The sequence below is a fragment of the Bos indicus genome, chromosome 6 (genome assembly GCF_029378745.1).
Source record: "Bos indicus isolate NIAB-ARS_2022 breed Sahiwal x Tharparkar chromosome 6, NIAB-ARS_B.indTharparkar_mat_pri_1.0, whole genome shotgun sequence".
Classification (NCBI taxonomy): Eukaryota; Metazoa; Chordata; class Mammalia; order Artiodactyla; family Bovidae; genus Bos; species Bos indicus.
Window position 1 is genome coordinate 66,916,793 of NC_091765.1, and position 21,053 is coordinate 66,937,845.

The following is a 21,053-nucleotide window of genomic DNA, read 5'->3' on the forward strand; positions in this document are numbered from 1 at the left end:
TCTATTGAGTCAGTGATGCTATCCAACCATCTCACCTCTGTCATCCCCTTCTCCTCTTGCCCTCAATCTTTCCCAGCATCAGGGTCTTTTCCAGTAGTTAGCTCTTTGCATCCAGTGGCCAGAGTATTAGAGCTTCAGCATCAGTCCTTCCAATGAATATTCAGGGTCGATTTCATTTAGGGTTGACTGGTTTGATCTCCTTGTTGTCCAAGGGACTCTCAAGAGTCTTCTTCAACACCACAGTTCAAAAGCATCAATTCTTCAACATGGTGGTAAGATTCAGTAAATCTCACTGACCACCCAATCCAAAGTATGTTCCATCTCCTGCACACTTGTCTGAATAGAACCATCTTGTCTTGTATAAATAGAACCATCTATTTATAGGTTAATTTATCTCCCCCACCTAGGATGTCAGTTCCATGCACCCAGGACCCCATATATTCTGTGCACCCATCTTTCCTTGAGGTGTTGCTGATACCATAGATCAATAATAAATATTTATGGAGTAAATATTCCATAAATGGAGTAATATCCCATTAATGGAGTAATGGAAGACAATGACATAATACTAGAGCCTGGGATATAAAACGGATAAGACACATCCCCAGCTTTCAGCTTTGCTTTTGATAGAGGAGGCAGACATATAAGTAAATAGAAGTAATCCTGTATTGAAGATGCAGTAATGGTAGTTAATCCATAGTATTAAAAAGGCACAAAGAAGAGAGTCATCAACTCTATGGGGATGAGAAGGGATCAAGAAAAGCTTCACAAAAGAGGTAAAACTTATTTTATGATTAAACTAATGAGTAGAGGGTTCACAGTAGAAAAGGAAGGAAAAGCACTCAGGGCAGACAGTATATAGTGTGTGCAAAGGCTCAGAACCACACAACCGGGGAGAATGTAGTGGGGAGGAGGAGCTGTGCATGTGTGGCTGTTGGCCTTTGTCTTTTCTCTTAGGTCTTTGGTATTTAGGAATCTGAGGCAGAAGGCATTTGTATCTATATCTGTGCCACAGTTGTCCAGATGGAGTGCTGCGTCCCTAGGATTGGAGTGAGGGTGGAGCAGGAAATGAGATAAACACCTTGGGTGCAGGTGACAGAGGAGCAGAGCAGTGTTGGGCTTCCCAGGTGGCTCAGTGGGAAAGAATCGCCTGCCAAGCAGGCGACATGGGTTTGATCCCTGGGTCAGGAAGATCCCCTGGAGAAGGAAATGGCAACCCACTCCAGTATTCTTGCCTGGGAAATTCCATGAACAGAGGAGGCTGGTGGGCTACAGTCCATGTGGTTGCAAAAAGTTGGACACAACTCAGCAACTGAACAACAGGGCACAGTGTTAGACCTTGGTCAGTGTTATCTCCCACACGGCGTATCTTTGTTCATTCTTTAACTTTGGACATTTTTGAATTTGCATAAACAAAGTGGGTCCAAGTCATTCTCAGTTTGAAAACAGAGTTAACATTCAGTACATAGTAAGACTACACAAAAACTTTGGCAGACACTTTGAGAGAGCAAAGAGAAGTCTTGGCCAGTGTTTGTTTTAATTGGATTTGCACAGGGGGCAAATACAGAAAGAAATGAAGGAAGGAAAATAGGAGAGGGAGAATGGGGAGGGAGGGAGAGAGGGAGAAAGAAAGGTGAATGTGAAATCTGCAACCTGGTAAGAAAACATTATATGAATCGTGGCAGCAAATGTAAGGTTTCAAATAGCCAGATGCTAGGACTAAGACGTTGTACTCCCACCATGAAACAGATACGGCTTACTTTAAATATGGGAAGCTGTCTACATCATGTTCTGTAGTCTCTAATTAAGAGTATACAATTTTTCACTGCATAAAAAAATGTCTATTTGAGGTCAAGTGGGAGGGGGTTATGTCTTTGTTTTCTAAGAATAACATCTTTTTAATGTTATCCACCCCCTTCTTTATGGAATATAAAACCAGCAAATGTTTATTAGTAATGTACAGCAATAAAATTTTATAGCTTATCCACGTGCCAGGTACTGACACAGCTACTGAGTTAGGAATCCAAAAATCCATAAGATATGTTAAAAAAAATCCATAAAAAAATAATGAAATAATGCCTTTTGCAGCAACATGGATAGAGATTATCATACTAAATGAAGTCAGACAAAAACAAATATCATATGATATTACTTATTGTTTAATCGCTCTGTTGTGTCCGAGTCTTTTGTGACCCCATGGAATGTAGCTCTCCAGGCTATTCTGTCCATAGGATTTCCCAGGCAAGAATACTGGAGTGGGTTGCCATTTCCTTCTCCCGGGGATCTTCCTAACCCAGGATCAAGCCTGAATCTCCCGCTTGGTAGGTGGATTCTTTACCACTGAGTCACCAGGGAAGCCCGATATCACTTACATGTGAAATCTAAAAAAATGATACAAATGAGTTTATTATGAAACAGAAATAGACTCAAAAACGTAGAAAACAAATTTATAGTTACTAAAGAAGAAAGGGGGAAGGGATAAATTAGGAGCATGGGTTTAAGAGATACAAGCTACAATACATGAAAAGGTCTTGGAAAAGACCCTGAAGCTGGGAAAGATTGAAGGCAGGAAGAGAAGGGGACAACAGAGGACGAGATGGTTGGATGGCATCACCGACTCAATGGACATGATTTTGAGCAAGCTCCGGGAGTTGGTGATGGACAGGGAAGCCTGGTGTGTTGCAGTCCATGGGGTCACAAAGAGTCGGACATGACTGAGCAACTGACCTGAATACATAAAATATATAAGCAACAAGGATTTACTGTATAGCTTGGGGAAGTATATTCAATACCAAATAATAACTTAGAATGGAAAAATTTTGAAAAAGAATAGATGTATATATAACTGAATCATTTTTTTGTATACCTGAAACATTGTAAATCAACTGTTCTTCAATTTTAAAACATATGCAAAAATCTATAAGATATAGGTTCCTTCCTTTAAAGGAACTTTCTCTGTGGGGAGAGAAGTACATATACATGGAATTATTTAAAGCTGGATGGTGTGGATTTGGTTCTTGGGTTAATTCAAGTTCAGAGAAGACAGGAGCTGTCCATCACAGAAAAAAAAAAAAAGAGAGAAAAGTTAATTTTGAAATAGAAGGTAGCCATGAGGAAGATTTGGATCTTAGAAGAAAAAAAAAAAACAAACCCTGTCAAACCATCTTACACATAACAATTGTGTGTGATAACTCTATACTTCTCCTGAGTTCAGGAACTAAACACCTTAGTCACTCAGGGTTAACTTGTTAGAGACACCAACTAAAGGGAAGAATATTTTGTTCTTGCAGCTTCATTTTGACATGGCTCATTCCTTAAATCTTCTGGGTTATTCTTTATATATATATATGTTTATGCTTTTAGGGTCTTGTATGGTCCTGAGTTCCTCACGTCTATTGCGACAATTCTTTTTGTAAATACAGTTTCCAGTCAGAGTCCCAGCTTTGGTCAGCTCCATGTCTTCTTTTATTCTCATGGCCACAGCATCGGTTCTTAAATTCCCTGAATGACCCATTAGGTTGACTTATGTCAACAGTGTTTGTCACCAAGATGGAACTTACAATCCTGTCATTAGTCTTAGAGGAACTTCAGAATGAAGTAGAGTCCTGATGTTCTGAAGCCAGTTACTCATCCGTGTGGAGATCATCAGTACAATAAAATCACTGTTTGCTTCTAAGGTCTGTAACTCAATCCTTATCGTGTTCCAAAGAGCAAATGTCTGTTAGAGATAACATTACCAAAACCTGCATACTGGCTTCTTCTTGGAGATTCCCAGTACCTTTTAAACACTCTTAGAAGTGCTACAATAGAGAGACCTATTTAAACATTTCTTAAACTTATTTTAGTATGGGACTCTTTGGAGTTTTGCTTAATATGTATAAACATTTTGAGAAGGATGCCTTTGGAAATACTGCTCCAGCCTGTGGCGTCTCTCACACTCACTAGATGCCAGTATCATCATAGCCTTCATCAATTCCATGCAGCAAGGTTCCCAAGCATCAGACCTTGCCACTCTCTTGTAACTAACTTTGGCAAGGGGATCCTCAAGGAAGGGATGGTTCTCCAAGTAACTGAGGACGCAGCACAGACTCTTGCTGGCTCAGTGTTACTCTGTGTGAGTCTTGAGAGGGAATGTGGCCAACTAGTTAATGAGCAGTCGTCAGATTACAGACATTTACAAGCTCTATCAAATACAACATGGTTCAAATTTTGCTGAGTAAACTGTCTCAGAACAATAGATGCTGCCTTTAGGTAGAAATTTAAGAATGTCTTTTGACAGCAGAAAACTGGGACCTTTGAAACCCACTGTGAACCAGGTAGAAGGCAATGGCGCCCCACTCCAGTACTCTTGCCTGGAAAATCCCATGGACAGAGGAGCCTGGTCGGCTGCAGTCCCTGGGGTCGCTAAGAGTTGGACACGACTGAGCGACTTCACTTTCACTTTTCACTTTCATGCATTGGAGAGGAAATGGCAGCCCACTCCAGTGTTCTTGCCTGGAGAATCCCAGGGACGGTGGAGCCTGGTAGGCTGCCGTCTATGGGGTTGCACAGAGTCGGACACGACTGAAGCGACTTAGCAGTGAACCAGGTAAACTGCCTGAAAATGAGTGTGTCATTCCAGAAGAAAAAGGAACATAAAATTATTTCAGTTTCTGTTGTGCTGGTCTCATCTCACTTGTTGTCTTATTTACTTTATACAGCCACCCTCTGAGGTAGGTATACTTCTTAAGATTATTCAGAAGAGGGAAATGAAGCTCAGAGGGTTAAATAAGTAAGTTGCCTGAGGCCCCTAGAGAGCATGTGGTGGATCTAGAGCCTGAGCCCAAACCCAAATGATTTCCAGCCTGTGCTCTTTGCTTGTTGAGCCTGTGTTAAAACTTACCGGACTCCTAAGTGTAGAACGCAAGCCATGATCACTAAGTCTAACATCAAGCATCTCCTTATTTGAGTCTGTTCTCTCCATCGCCTCTCTCAGCTTTCCTGAAGTCAGTATGCTTTGCCAGCATCCTGGATTCCTCTAGAATACAGTGGCACTTTTTTGAAGACTTGATTCAGAGTTGATGATCCCTTTTTTGAATCATCTGAAAAATTTCTAAAGCAGTTGACTACATATTATAAAATTATAAAGAAATTTCTACAACAGTATTCTTTCCTTAAAGTTGGTACTTCTAAATAAGTGTGCAAAGTACTGTGTTAAACAGAATGAAGTATTTTCCCCCAATAATCAAACTTCTTAAAGCCAATTTGTAAAAGGAATTGTACAAAAGAGAAAGGCATAGGTCACAGTTGCCAGATATATTTGATAATCAGAAATCTCTTAGAGGGACCCTTGAATGTTCATCGCTGATTCTGTCTCTGGGTCGGGAAGATCCCCTGGAAGAGAGAATGACAACGCACTCCAGTCCAGAATCCCATGGACAGAAGAACCATGAACAAGGGGGTACAGTCCATAGGGTCGCAAAGAGTTGGACACATCTGAAGCAACTTAGCATAGCAAGCATGGATGTTCATGGCTTGTAAGGTATTACTAGGGAAATACAGATAAACTCTGTTAACTTGCTTATAGTAGTTTTTATTTTGCAGGGTTGGTTTTTAAACAATAGTAGTGACTTGAGCCATAAAATATTTTGTTAAAATAACATAGTATGAATAACATGCTCAGTTTTAAAAGAATTAATATTCATCAGTTGCTGTTGGATGAATCTATGCCCAAAGTAGAATCCTACAGTAAAATATAGCTCTGTACTGTATATTTCAAAATAAGGCAAGACTCATTCAATTAGAATTTGGTGAAAGGCATTGTCTCTATCTCTTACTTTAATAGTCAAGGTAATCTCCTTTCATATATGCATTCTAGATTTTGCATTTAATTTTTTGTCTTTTCCTTTTTTTCATTTCCCATGATACCATGTACATTAAATTTTATTTTTAAAGAATACGGTCTCATGTTTCATAGATTCTGGTTAGAAATCATCCTTCTTGTGTAGATTTAAAATTCATATTTTTAGATGCTTATTGTGACCACACTTTGTCTCATTGGATATTCAGGAAACAGATGTGGTACCAGACACCAGGCTTTTGGACAAGTTTAGTCAGATTACACCTCTGCTCTTCACCCCAACGGATGAGACTATCCCAGATCCACCACTGGAGACTCTATACATCATCGACTTCTTTATTGCATTGGCAATTTGCAACACAGTAGTGGTTTCTGCTCCTAACCAGCCACGGCAAAAGGTAAGACTAATGCAAACAAGGGTCACCTTCCAGAAGAGAACTGTGGGTTTAAATATATTTGTTATGTGCTCTTACTGTGCATGCATGCTAAGTTGCTTCAGTCGTGTCCAAATCTTTGCAACTCCATGGACTGTAGCCTGCCAGGCTTCTCTGTCTATGGGGATTCTCCAGGCAAGAATACTGGAGTGGGTTGCCATGCCCTCCTCCAGGGGACCTTCCCTACCCAGGGATCGAACTGGAGTTTTTTTACATCTAACCTGCATTGGCAGGTGGGTTCTTTACCACTTTTGCCACCTGGGAAGCCCCGTGGTCTTATATGGATTGTGATTAACAATAGTAACAGGTAACATTTATACATCACTTAACCTGTACTCTGAATTTATGATGTTCTAAGCGATTTGTTGGTATTAATAGGTTTAATACTCCCAACAGTTCCATGAGTTAGGTACTATTACTCTACTACTCATTTTACAGGTAGGCTTAAGTAACTTGCCCAGGGATACAGGACCAGTTTATTGAGGAAATAGGATTGAACCCAGGGAGTATGGATCCATGCTACTACACTACTTTGCTTCCAGGAGGATAGCTAATAAGAGCAGTTCTTGGCAAATGTGACTCTCTTCATTTTGCTTTACTTTACCTAACAAATTGAAGCTTTCTGTGAAACTTCTGAACATACGCACTACATCAAGCAAAATATAAAGTATTAGATTCATTATCATGTTTAATGATAATATACCTTTTCATATGCCACTTGGGTAATGTAAACTCAATCGCTGGAAGATCCAATACATCTATAATATACCAAGGTTCTGCTGTTCCCACACAAGCTGAATCTTTAAAGTCTCTTTGTAGCTTAGAATTCATGGAAAATTCATTTTCAATTAAAAAGGAAAGCTTGCTTTAGAGATTGGTGATTCACCACTCGCTGTGCTGTCTTCCTTGAGTATAACTATTTCCCCTTTTGCACACATCCACTTAAAATTCAATTTGCAGCTCAACCCAATTAAATTTTCATTTTCTATTAGATCATTTTCTCTTGGCAACTTCAGAGGTGGTCAGTTTTAACATAAAAATAACTTCTCATTAAGCTTTCACTTGATCAGAAACTATATTTTTATCAGATTTCAATTAGAAACTTGCTCTTTGAAGTTATCTAGTTAGAGGATAAATCACTGGTTATTCTGTTTTTTTCCCTCATACAACACCTTTTGATATACATCTATTTCCAATGCAGACATCTTTTGGTGTTTTCTGCTTAAGAAATATAGTTGTCTTATCCCCAAAGAATGTAATATTCTGTGGCCTGAAAGAAAATCTCTGTAGGCATATAAAAGCCTAAGCCTCATGATATTTTAAGGTGGTACCTTAAAATAGGTGAATAAAAGCAGTAAATAAAGAGCTCATTGAAATTCATATGTAATACAGAAACGTCATCTGTAGTTGAGTTCACTTTTCATTTTTGAGTTGCCAGTAAGTTTGCAAATTGACCAACATGAGTCCCTCAAACTATCATAAAATTAATAATTATTAGGAGAAAATTCTTTAATTCTTTGGACATTCTATTGTGAAAATTTTAGAATTCAGTTAATTGGTCTTTCCAATTAGTATTCTAAATTGAATCACTGATAAGAGTTAAGATCTAGAAGAAATCAGAATATGAACAAGAAAAAGTTCTATAAAAGTAGAAATTTGAATTCATATCATGATATTGATAGTCTTTCATAAACTACTTTATTGGCGTATTTTTCTTAAGTCAAATTAACAACCTTTTTTATAATCTGAAAAATGAAAGAAAAAACACATTTTGTTAGTCTTTTGATTTACTTTCTTCTAGTGTTTTAAATGTGTATTACTCATTTGTTTTTCTGCTGCTCATACTGTTTTTATAGCTTTTTCAGTATGGCCCTGTAATCTTTATAAACTTGATATTTAAATATTATATAACATTTTAAGATGTTTCTAATTTGTTATTGAATACTTATAATTTTTAAATTATTATTGCTAGGATGCATATAATAAAGATAATTTTTTTATATTAGGTTATATTATCAGAAAAATTTGCTAAAAGTATGCCCACTGCTACCAATATTAGCACGCTTTATATCTTTTGCTATGAGCTGTCAGATTTCTTCCTAAATGGTTGTAGAAATTCGCAGTGCTATCAACATTAGCACATCTTTTTCATAACGGCTGCTTTTATTTTTATTAATTTTTTTGCAGCATTGTGCAAAACATGAAACAGTTTGCTATGTAAGGGAGTAGTAACTTTTCATTGTCCTTTTTGTCCCCTAGTTTGAGTTCATAGTTGTTATCAACTGCTTTTGACTGTTTTATTGAGACCTTCTCATGTTATCTTTCTTAGGTCGGACTCTCTTCTCTGCGTGGAATACCCATTAAATCTTTGGAAGAGATTAAAAACCTCTTCCAGAGACTGTCTGTCCGAAGGTCGAGTTCACCATCTCTTGCCAGTGGGAAAGAGCCATCTGGAGTCCCAAACGCCTTTGTGAGCAGACTCTCTCTGTTTAATAGAATGAAACCAGCCTCACCTGTGGAGGAAGAGATCTCCCAGACGAGTGAGAGCCTCCAGGGCTCTGATGACTCAGCTTGTCCCACAGAAATTGAGAAACAAAACAGCGATGCAGGCATCGCCAATGGCAAGGTGGAAGCCCTCCCTGGACAGCCCTTGACCTCCAGCCTGTGTTATGAGGCTGAGAGCCCCGATGAAGCTGCCTTAGTGTATGCTGCCCGGGCTTACCAGTGCACTCTGCAGTCCCGGACCCCAGAGCAGGTCGTGGTGGACTTTGCCGCTTTGGGACCATTAACGTTTCAACTCCTACACATCCTGCCCTTTGACTCAGTAAGAAAAAGAATGTCCGTGGTGGTCCGGCACCCCCTTTCCAACCAAGTGGTGGTATATACAAAGGGTGCTGATTCTGCAATCATGGAGTTGCTCTCTGTGGCTTCCCCAGGTGGGTTCATGCAGGTCTGAGAAAGAAGTGATGGGAAGGGCTTGGTGATCACAGGGCTACTCTCAATGGTCTTGTAAAGGCAAACAAGCAGATCTGTGAGGATCCATCACACTTGATGAAGTAGGGAAAGTTGCCTAGGATTTGGTGAGAAAGCACCTAAGTTTTGGGGTTCCGTAGACCAGGGTTCAAATCTGTATTCTTTGTTTTGAAAGTAAGAATGTTGTGTAACTCATGGCAGAGGACACAAACATTTAAAACAATAGAAGTTACACTCAAGTATAGGGTTTCACATTTTTATATAATTCTTACGCAATATTAGGGTTCTCAAGTATAGTCTTTCACATTTTTACAAAAACAAATAACGTTTGTCCATAGTATAATCAGCAGATAATGGATCAAAGGGATATACTATATGCAATATATGCAGTGCCTCTGCTCAGAGCCTAGAAAATGGTAAGTGCTCGGTGGAAGACAGCCAGCATCAGTATAATCATTGTTACTGTCATTATCACTGTTGTGGGAATGCTATTTATATTAATTTGGGGGCCTTTTTCTCCCCAAGGAGAAAGGAACAAGGGAAAAATTTATTCTGAGGGGGTCCCTTTTATAAATGCACATTTAGGATTCAAAACTGTGAGGCCTTTTGTTTGTTATGGATTAAGCTTTCATTATTTTTTAAAAATGTCTGTCGTTGGATAAGCTGGTAGGAGCACTTGTGTGTCGTCAATTATTTCAGATGGACCAGGTCTGGAAAAACAGCAGATGATGATAAGGGAGAAAACCCAGAAGCACTTGGATGACTACGCCAAACGAGGCCTGCGCACTCTGTGTATAGCGAAGAGGGTGAGGCTGCTTGGGGCACCCTCTGGCTTCCTTCTTTCCTGTGTTCGACCATCATTTAATGAAAACAAGCATGTATCAAACCCTGATCCAGATATCTGAGAAAGTTCCTGGGCCAGTGGCTTTCTTTTCATATAGCTTCTTTATTCCTTATATATTAGTTGGTCAGAGTTTGTTCTCAAAGTATTTTGCCAGAAAAGTTTTCAATAGATTTGAGTATTTTCATTTGGAAACTGCAGTATGGCTGGGAATAAAAATTCCTGGATCCTACTCTCTGCTCTCAGTACCTTGTAAATGTCATTCCTCTGTCTTGCAGCATTTTTAATGAATGAGGCCAGAGACTGGCCTTTATTTTCACCGTAGAAGTTCTTGATAATTTTTCCTTGTTTGCTTGTACATCTTTATCTGTAAATCCAGATAAATTCCCTAAATATTATCTCAGTTTTGATTATTCTCTATGTAGAATAATCTTGAGACCTAGTTTTTCCTTTCTACATAAAAAATTATGTAATAAGAAAGTCGAGTTCCAAGAAGTGATTTGAGGGGTGTTACTACCAAAACCATCCCTGGGAGCCTGGGAGAAACTGAGACACAGTCTTTTAAGAGTAAATTCGTTAAGTTTTTTTTTGTGCCCCTTGGCCAGTGGGGCATGGCTTCTGTACTGACCAAGTCCAGCTGCTCAGCTGTAATGTGTGCTATGTGCTAAGTTGCTTTAGTTGTGTCTGACTCTTTGCAACCCTGTGGACCCACGAGGCTCCTCTGTCCATGGGCCTCTCCAGTCAGGAATACTGGAGTAGGTTCCCATTTCCTTCTCCAGGGCATCTTCCTGACCCAGGGGTTGAACCCGCATCTCTTTATGTATCCTGCATTGGCAGGTTCTTTACCACTAGTGCCACCTGGGAAGCCCACTCAGGTGTAATAAGCCTATGCAAAACCTTACACCTTGAGATCCCCCCCCTTATTAATAAACCAAGACATGCCAAGTCCCATCCCTACAACTGTATCCCCAAATGCACACCTAGGTAATGTTTCTTCCTTCATTGGAGATTCAGCTAGCTCATTGATGAGAGCCCTGGCAGGAGAAGATGGGGAAGTCTAGTTAAGGTAGGGAAGGAGAGTCTAGTAAGGCCTAAGGCAAGGGAAGAATGTACTTATGGGGAAGGGAAGGGAGTCTGCTATCAAGATATAGCTAAGACTTTGTTCCTTGTTTCTTGTCCTTCAGTGTTTTATCTGTCAGCCCACACAGGGGAAATACTGGAGGAGAACCAAGAAGGCTGCTCTTGCCAACTCTCTCTCTCCTCCATAACTACCTCCCACTCATTCTGTCATCCTCTCCCTCCCTGGCTGTGAGCCCTGCAGTTAATTTTTGCTGTGTTAGAAGCCAGAGTGTCAATTTTCTGTCCTTCATTGTGAGCTCTAACTAGTAGAGAAGATAGAGAGAGTTGTGTAGATCAAAGTATCCATTCTTTAATGGCTGTCCGATAATACCTAAACGATAGAGCTCCTGAGAGAACTGCGGGTTGAATTGGAGTCTTAACTGAATTGGAGACTGTAACTAGGTCCTGAGGCCAGTGCATGCATCTTTCATTTCTTTCCCAAATTCTAATTCTTGGGAACTGCCTTAGGGAAAGTAGCATATTTTATAGACTCCGAAGCACTTAATTTCAGCTGCAAGGATAATCAAAAGCCTGTCTCACACATGGTTGTAAGAGTGAAGAAAGTAAGATCAAAACAGAGCCTCTGCCTTTTCAGTGGAATGATTCTGTCCTAATAAAGATATAGCCCAGCAAATGTCAGATTCTCCCAAATCAAATTACCTTGTGGGCAAGAATGAATAGAGGAATTGGCTCACCCTATCAACTGCATGCTGCTTTATAAGAATTGAAAGTAGATTTCTTCTCTATAGCAAGCTGAAGACAAAGGAACATGTAGCATTGGTTCTTTCTCTAGGAATTCCACTTAATGTTTTGTTTGGAAGAGAGCTTTCTTGCTTTAATCATTTGGCTTCCTCTTTCTTTTAACCCCTATGAATAACTCACCCCATAAACCAACCATCAAAAGGAATCAAAGGTGGGACTTTCCCAGTGGTCCAGTGGTTAAGACTCCAAGCTTCCAATGCAGGGAGTGTGGGTTTGATCCCTGAGTGGGGGAACCAAGATCCCACGTGCCGCATGGTACGGCCGAACGAAACAGTGCTGCCCTATAGTTCTGTGACACCTGAAATTGAGTACCCAACGCCACTTTCTCAACTGCACCATTAGAATCCCCCTGGATTTCACTTTTCAAGTGGTTCCTTTCTCCTTTCTCTCTTCATAGTTCCTGGTTTAATTAAATGGATTAACCCACTTGCATCTTATGAGTAGAATTTCCCAGAGATACTGAGCTACAGGGTCCATCCATCCTCAGGGTTTTACTAGTCTGATCACAGAAAGGTTTGCTACTGCGTATGGTATTTGGACCTGGCCTGAGTGAACCCAGAAAGAGGTATACCTAAAATGAGTTCATGGTTTGATATTTTTCTAGGGTGGGTCTTGACAGGTTTATCACATAGCCTGCCTCATAGCTTTTTTCCCCCTCCATAGGTCATGAGTGACACTGAATATGCAGAGTGGCTGAGAAATCATTTTTTAGCTGAAACCAGCATTGACAACAGGGAAGAATTACTCCTTGAATCTGCCATGAGGTTGGAGAACAAACTAACTTTACTTGGTAGGTGGACTACAGTGTATTGTCTTAATGGAGAATTTTTTTAAATGCTTAATGCCTCTGTATTAGTTATTTATTCACCAGTGCCTTTTTTTCCCACTTTAATCCAATATATATATGTGGTTCTATCCACCCTGTCCAGTTTGATTTATACCCACCTTCCAGTCTTTCCCAGTCCATTTTCAACCACAGTAAACTTGACTTCATTTGTGGTAGGGTCAGGGTGATCATCCTTAAGATCATTTAACAATTCAACACTTAACATAGACTATAAAGCTGAGTAAATACTCTTGTTCAAGAGAAGAAAGCTAGAGTTTCTTGCCAGGTATTGGATAAGGTTTTTTAATATATGTTGTCTTTTTGAATCCCACACTACAGATCTGTTGTATGTAGAAGAAACTTGGGGCACAGAGCAGTTTAATGACTTGTTCAGAGTCACAGTCTAGTCACCGGCAGAGCTGGGGAGAAGCTCAGAGCTATCCATCCCTCACTCTAGGGCCCATATTCTTTATTCTGTGCCTGCAATTGGACTAAAAATTTTTCTCTCTCTCTTACTTTTTGGTTTCAGCTAAAAGTTGCACACCTGACACCTCTTGTTTCAGATTGAACTGCATCTTAAAATCACCTGGAGCAGTTTAAATAGTACCAGTGCCTACCCATGGAATCTGATTCAATTGGCCTGATATGTGGCCGGGGTATTTGAATTTTTCAAAGTTTCCCAAGTAGTTCCCAAGAGGAAGTCAAGATTGAAAAACACTGTTTTAGAGTCTGGACCTCTAGATACTAATATAAATGCTAACACACCAAAATACCAGTCTCTAAGCTCCATTCCTCAGGTTCAGAGAAAAGCAATGACCTGACTTGGTCTCTAGCCAGTGGAGTAATGATCTTCCTCCCAAGTCATTTCTCCATGACAGTGTGAATGGTCTATAATAGATCCACTTTTCCTCATCTGCAGTCCCAAACTCAACATGCTCTGTGGGTTTAGCGCCAAAACTCATTTATTGGCAAGATCAGGCCTCATTTGATAAGACAGTTTAAAGTGTTTATTATCCTAATTAGTGTGATTGTAATTTATAAGTTTTGCTAAAGAAATATTAATATGCTTGATTACCAGATATTATAAGATATGACACATGTACCGTGTTACTTAAAAATCTGCAGAGCTTTTGAGTTCCAAAATATAGCTAGTCTCAGTTGTTTTAGAAAAGGAAATTATGGACTTATAGTATGAAAGAGCATTAAAAATAGATATTGTGGGTTACTGACCCGAACATTCTTTTAAAGCCTGTCTTTACCCTTGGGAATTATAGAATTATAAAATTGGGAAGTAAGTTTATATAAGTAACTGAGTGAAATCCCCTCAATCCCCCTAGAAGAAAGCTAGCCAGAAGGAGAGCAAGTAAGTTTGATAAACTCATTGATTGCTAAGGCTTTCCTCCCCCAGTATTACTTTTTTGTATATGATTTTGGTCTGAGGGGTCAACATTTCATTTGGACCCCTTGAAGCTACTGGAGTGGTTTGCATAGTTCGGGACAGGATCAGCCAACAGATAGGGTTCCATCATAGTTTAGGTGGGCTTCAGCTGGCTTTTGTTTCTTACAAGCCCTATTGAACTCCGGTTATTTTCTAGGTGCTACTGGCATTGAAGATCGTCTGCAGGAGGGGGTCCCTGAGGCTATAGAAGCCCTTCACAAAGCTGGAATCAAGATCTGGATGCTGACAGGGGACAAACAGGAGACAGCTGTCAACATTGCTTATGCGTGCAAACTACTGGAGCCGAATGACAAGCTCTTCGTCCTCAATACTGAAAGTAAAGTATGTACCCTGAGATTAGCCCGGTCTCCTTTTTTTTTTTTTTTTTAAAGCCAGTGGAATACTTGTGATTTCATGACTGTTAGGAGAAAGAAAAACCAATAACCATTAGCTCCTTGATAATTAGTTCTTCTGTCCAGCAGTTGGACTTCCGTGGTGGCTCAGTCGGTAAAGAATCGGGGCTGCAATGCAGGAGACTACTTGTAATATAGGAGACCTGGGTTCAATCCCTGGGTCAGAAAACTCCCCTGGAGAAGGAAATGGCAACCCACTCCAGTATTCTTGCCTGGAGAATTCCATGGACAGAGGAGTCTGGCAGGCTACAGTCCATTTGGTCAGAGGAGTCAGACACGACTTAGCGACTGTACTGCTACTACTATCCAGCAATGTAGCTTGTTTAGTTATTTTAAAGGCTTGGAAAATATAATGATTCAAAGGAAAAAATTCCCATTAAAAGAATTTACATTGTATTTGCTTCTCCCTTTACCCCCATGTAGAATTATCACTGAATTGACCAGATTTAGCCCATGATGACAAAATATGTCAAGCTGTGAGGCAGGCACCTACCTCCCTTTCAAGCTGAGGGGAAGTGATTTCTGGTGTAATCTTGTGAGTATTTTCCTGGTAATTCTAAAATTAGGCTCAGAGGATAATCTTGCCCTCTAGTGGCAAATCTTATATAGTGCACCTGAGAATATCAAAAGTTGAAAGAACTTGAAGGGAAAAAAGTTTTTTCTTCTCCTTTTTTAGGGAGAAGGAATTTAAAAGGTTTGGATTCAGCCTATATTTTCCAATACCCTCTTCCCTCCAGCCCTGTCACTCATCTCTAACACAAATAATCTAATTAGTTAAACAGGCATTTTATTGAATATTCTTAATACAGTGATACTAAGAATTTGTGCGTGTTGTATAATTTGCCTGGAAAACCTTCCTCCTTCCTTCCTAAGTTGTCAGACTCTATCAGTCACGTTCATTTTGGCATAGCAACCTGCCTCTCAGAAATTCTCTGGAACTTGTCACCCGGATCATGTCTTGGGTCTTGGTCGCAGGCTACCATGTTTGATTAGCCATGTTTTTATGGTCAGTCGTCAGTCAGTACCCAACTAGATGGTACATTTTGAGGGAGGAGAATTTTCCTTAATACAGACTTAGTTTTCCTTGGCAGTGGACAGTGGCTCAGGAACCTATAAGCAAAACTAGCAGCCAGATCCCAGTATCAGCTAGGGAGTTAGCACCAGAAAATGCCTGGTGATTTTAGTCACTAAAATGTATGTGCCCTTAAGTCTAGTAAGACCTGGATTCAAATGCTTAGCCTGCCAGTGACCAGGTATGTGACCTTTGGGAGTTAACCACCTGAGTCATTTTCCTTACCTGTAATTTGAGAGTAATCCCTATTTTATAGCATTGTTGTGTGTATTAAATGGGAAAATATACATTATTTAATATGACCCCTGGCAGATGTAAGGGCTCCCCTGGTGCTTCACTAGTAAAGAACCCGCCTGCCACTGTAGGAGACGTGAGTTTGATCCCTGGGTTGGGAAGACCCCCCAGAAAAGAAAGTGGCAACCTACTCCAGTATTCTTGCCTGGGAAATCACCTGGACAGATGGGTCTGGTGGGCTACAGTCCATAGGTTTGCAAAAGAAGCGGACATGACTTAGCAACTGAACAGCACACAACAGGTTAATAGATCTTGATTTTCAGTGACTGCAGAGTATGTTACCTTCCAAATGTACCATTTTAGTTTAACCAAACTTCAGAGGGTTTTTAAAGATAATTTTTTACTATTACATTTTGAGCCTCTAATGAGCATGTTTGATTCACTGGGGACATTTGAGGTGTATGGGATCAGATTTGTACCCATGGTAAAGGTTGCCAGGTAGCTCCATTTTGAAGTTGACTCTCTTGTTAATTGTATCCATCCCTGTTGTTAAGTAAGGTTGTTAAGTCTTTGTTGTGTCCATGTGTGCCTACATATCCATACCTACTATAGTCTATTTTATTGTGGGTTGAGAAATACTTGATAAAACAGCATTTGAAATAAGAGAAAATGGCCTCTGAGTGAGGGACTCTTTCCTGAATAAACTGTTTTAGACCGAGTGTATAAACTTAAATGCAGTGCTCTAGGCTTTTGTTTGTCTCTGTCCTTTGTGTCATTTGACACTGTAGTTTCTGGTTATATTATTCTTGTTTTGAGTAGAATTCATCAATGAATATTTATTGAGTGACTAACTTGGTCCTCTTTTAGGCGTTATGATGGTTTCAAAAATAAATTAAAAGTGCTATCTGTCTTCAGAGACCTTCCTAACAAGCAGGGGGTGAGGAGAGTGGAGGGGATTGTATGCAAACCAACTGTGTTGAGGCCGCTGAGGACAGGACCAGAATGTTAGCTCGGTGAGGGTGGGGACTTCCGGTTCATTGACTTGTCCCCAGCACCTAGAATTCTCAGTAAATAGTAAGTGAATGAGTGAATAAACGAGTTGAATCAAAAAGAAGAGAAAAATAATAATTACTGTTTTAAATTCTGAGTATTGTGCTTTACACTAGGAGCTTTGCGTGTATTATTTCACTTACTCCTCACAACAACTTTATAATGTAGACATTTGTATTTTTCAGATTAGAAAGTTGAGGGTGAGAGAGGTTATATAATTTGCCTAAAGCCAAGCACATAGAAAATGGAAGAATGAGACGAGAGCACACTTGAGATTTATAGTTTGAGAAGTAAACTGCACAAATATTTGTAAACTGCACAAATAAACAAATCTTACACCTATTTCTCAGTTGTGTAGTTGGAAGTGAGATGTTCCTCATCTATTTATCCCCTTCCCACATACACACAGAAGTCTCTGCAGAAGAGCTGTGAGGTCTTCAAAAGGAACCTGTTACTCCCTCCCTGGGGTTGCCTGGATGCAGCAGATGTTAAAGAATAGCAGTGATAAATTTAGCTGAAGGTGGCCAGCAAGGGAGCCCCGAGGCTAAATGTTTGTGCCTCTTGTTTCAAGAATGCCTGTGAGATGCTGATGGATACAATTTTGAAAGAACTTCAGAAGAACCCAGCTTCTCCAGAGCAAGCATCGTTGAGTGCGAGTTTACACCAGCCTCCTCCCACCCTGCAGGGCTCAGGGCTTCGGGCTGCACTCATTATCACAGGGAAGACCCTGGAGTTTGCCCTGCAGGAGAGTCTGCAGAAGCAGTTCCTGGAGCTGACTGCTCGCTGCCAAGCTGTGGTCTGCTGCCGAGCTACGCCCCTGCAGAAGAGCGAGGTGGTAAAACTGGTTCGAAGCCACCTCCGGGTGATGACCCTGGCCATCGGTGAGTGGGAGTGGAACCCAGCCCCATGCTTCTCCCTTTCGTGTCACACCAAAAGCTGATTCTTCTGTTTGTCCTTTCTTCCGTACATCCCTTTGCCCTTCTCTGGGTCTGTCGTTCTCCTCCCTTCTTTCTCTCCATCCCCGACTGCCTCCCCATTCCCCTCCATCACCTATTTGGCCCCCTGTTATGAATCAGGTGGTAGAGATGTGACATAGAAAACAACATAATAGGAGTCTGTGTTACATATCAGATCACCTGGGTTAGGAGGGTTATGTAGTTAAACGTAGACCTGATAAGTCCCTGAGTTCTACCTTCAAGAAAGTTAAACTCAGGAAAATTAACAATTCATTTATTTGTTCAACAACTGTTTATTGAGTGCCTTCTATGTACCAGGCATTTTCCTAGGCAGTGGAGAAAGACAAGTGTACTAAACCGACAAAGTACCTTTTCTTAAGGAGCTTACATCTAGGAGGAGGGCAATGCAGTAAAAAGTGAAACAAAACAAAAAGGTATAAAGATGTAAGATGTCAGATAGTGACAAGTGCTATTGAAAAAATTAAATCAAAGTCAAGGGATGAAGAGCATTGGGGGAGGGGGAAGGGGCTGCTATTTAAAATAGGTTTTTCAGAGATAGTCTTACTGATTAGGTGGCGTGAGCAGAGACTTGAAGGAGATGATAAAGCAGCCATAGGAGATCTGGGTTGGGGGGAGTTTCTGGCAGAGAAGACACTGAAATGTCAGGATATGCACCATGCTCAGCGTGTCAAACCCAAAGCGGGTTGAGCAAAAGGAAGGGTCTTCTGCAGGTTAGTGAAGGGCAGAAACATGGCAGGCAACCAGATCATGTAAAGTCTTGGAGGCCATTAGGAATTTTGGCTTTTATCTGTAGAGATAGGGAGCCACAGGAGGACTTTGGGCAGAGGAGGGACATGATCTGCCTTAAGTTGAGAAGGGTCACATTGGCTCCTGTGTTGGGAGTAACCACTGGATCACAAGGACATAAGGAAGACCAGTTGAGCAGCTATTGTAATAATTCAGGGAGAAGAGAACTGTGGATCGAGCCCAGGTGGGAGCAGAGGAGGTGGTGGGATGTGATCAGATAATGGACATGGTTTGAAGAAAGAGCTGGTTAAATTTGCTGATGGCTTGGATGTGTTGAAGAATAGTAGGCGTCAAGGGGGAGGTCAAGGGTTTATCTCTAAGAGTATAAAGGATGGAGCATCCATTTACTGAGATGGAGTCAGGGAAAGCAGGAGTTCGGTCTTACACACATTAAGTTTGAGAAATCCATTAGCTGTCAGCAGTGATGTTAGGTAGGCAGCTGGAGATAAAGTCTGAGATTTTAGCAATGAGGAATTGGCTAGAGACATAAATTTGGGAATTGTAAGTCTAGTGATGATATTTAAAGCCTTGATATTAGATAAGCTCACCAAAAATGAATATAAGTGGAAAAGAGAAACAGGGTGAGATTAAGTTCTGTGACATACCAAAATTCAGACATTAGCACAATGAGAACTCAGTCTTTCCTTATAGTCTCTGCTTCTACCTGGATTATTTTCAGTCTCAGGTAGCCTCTCCCCTCAGGATGCTGTTCTAGCCACTGAAAATTCCCACCTTTATATCTCATCCTATTAGCAACCTGAGAGAAATAATAGTACATGTTTTCAAGTTGCTGGAATAAAGTATCAGGGTTAGGGTGGAATTCTGTTCAACTGTCCTATTGAAAGAACATATAAATGAGTGAATTGTTCAAGGCCCTGAATCCGTATGTTCCTGAGGCTAGAGCCCTGGACATGTCAATTGTATCAATTAAGTTGAATCATGTACCCATCTCTGAACCAATCACTGAGGCCAGGGAACAGATGATGCTAATTTCCCAGGCTTGCTTCAGTTGCCCATCCCAAATCTGGAGATTTGGGTTCATCCTAACAAAACACATGGACTCAGTCCCCAGGAAAAGGTAGGATACTTCATTAGAAAACAAGTAAAGTTTGCTGGGCAGTTGGGAACAACCAATGTTCATTACCAGTGGGAATGTAATAACTCCCCTTAAGAAGCTTCCCCTGTGTTGAGACAAGGAAATCTATAGCAACCATAATAATACCACGTGACAGGTTTACTAGAGACACACTCAGTGGTACTTGAAACCTAAGGAAGGGGCATCATATCTAAAAGAAACATGATGACTTCCCTGGTGGTCCAGTGGCTAAGAGTCCACCTGCGAATGCAGGAGACACGAGTTCAATCCCTGGTTCAGGAAGATTCCATATGCTGTGGGGCAGCTAAGCCAGTGTGCTGCAGCCATTGAAGCCCATGCTCAGTAGAGCCTGTACTCCAGAAGAGAAGCCACTGCAAAGAGAAGCCCACGCATCATAACTAGAGAGTAGCCCTTGCTCACTGCAACTAGAGAAAGCCCACACATAGCAACAAAGACCCAGCATAGCCATAAATAAGCAAATAAATAAGTATTATTTAAAAGGAATATGAGAAGGATTTCCCAGAGGAAGTGATATCTAAGCTGAGAGAGCAATTAAAATCTAGCAAGGTGGGGCGGGGATGATGAGGGCAGTGTTATAGGAATAGAGAAACACGAGGTGCAGGGCTAGAAGAAGCAGAGTATATCTGGGAAATTGGAAGTAGAGTAAGTGACATAGACAAAGGGGAGGCTAGCCCAGGCAAAGGATTTTCAAGTAGTACTGATTTGGAATTCTTCTGATGGCAATGGGATACCACCTTGAATTCCTGCTTAGCCAGCTTCCAGGCAGCTTGGAGACATGGGATAAACCTTGAAGGATTAGTTTGTTGGCTTGAGAGGCTGCTACTGATTTGTAGTTTGCATCTTTTCTTTGCTCCTCATCTGTTTCTCTTCTCCTGTCTCACGAAGGTGACGGTGCCAACGATGTCAGCATGATTCAAGTGGCAGACATTGGCATTGGCATCTCTGGGCAAGAAGGCATGCAGGTGAGTAGATGTTGCACACCCGAAGACCATAAACTTGACCTTCCCATCCAAAGGTAGCCTTCTCCACGGTCACATCTCTGTGGTAGAGTGAGGCTGTCTGCAGCTAGCTCAGAAGTGAGTGACAGGGCATTTATCCATTCATTCGCTCAGTGACTATTTACTGGGTGAGTATTATGGTATTTTCCTGTGTAATTTTAACTCACTTGTTCA

At 40.7% G+C, this 21,053-nt stretch overlaps 1 protein-coding gene across 7 annotated transcripts in view; it reads left to right on the forward strand.

Annotated features, from left to right (window-relative positions):
- ATP10D (ATPase phospholipid transporting 10D (putative)) overlaps positions 1–21,053 on the forward strand; it is a 145,802-nt gene that overhangs the window by 90,328 nt on the left and 34,421 nt on the right. For all 7 annotated transcript variants that reach the window (XM_070791389.1, XM_070791386.1, XM_070791387.1 and 4 more), the window contains 7 exons: positions 6,049–6,237; positions 8,603–9,209; positions 9,946–10,052; positions 12,632–12,758; positions 14,390–14,574; positions 17,573–17,882; positions 20,767–20,843. In XM_070791389.1, coding sequence (XP_070647490.1) covers positions 6,049–6,237; positions 8,603–9,209; positions 9,946–10,052; positions 12,632–12,758; positions 14,390–14,574; positions 17,573–17,882; positions 20,767–20,843 — 1,602 coding nt within the window. The remainder of the gene's footprint in view (positions 1–6,048; positions 6,238–8,602; positions 9,210–9,945; positions 10,053–12,631; positions 12,759–14,389; positions 14,575–17,572; positions 17,883–20,766; positions 20,844–21,053) is intronic.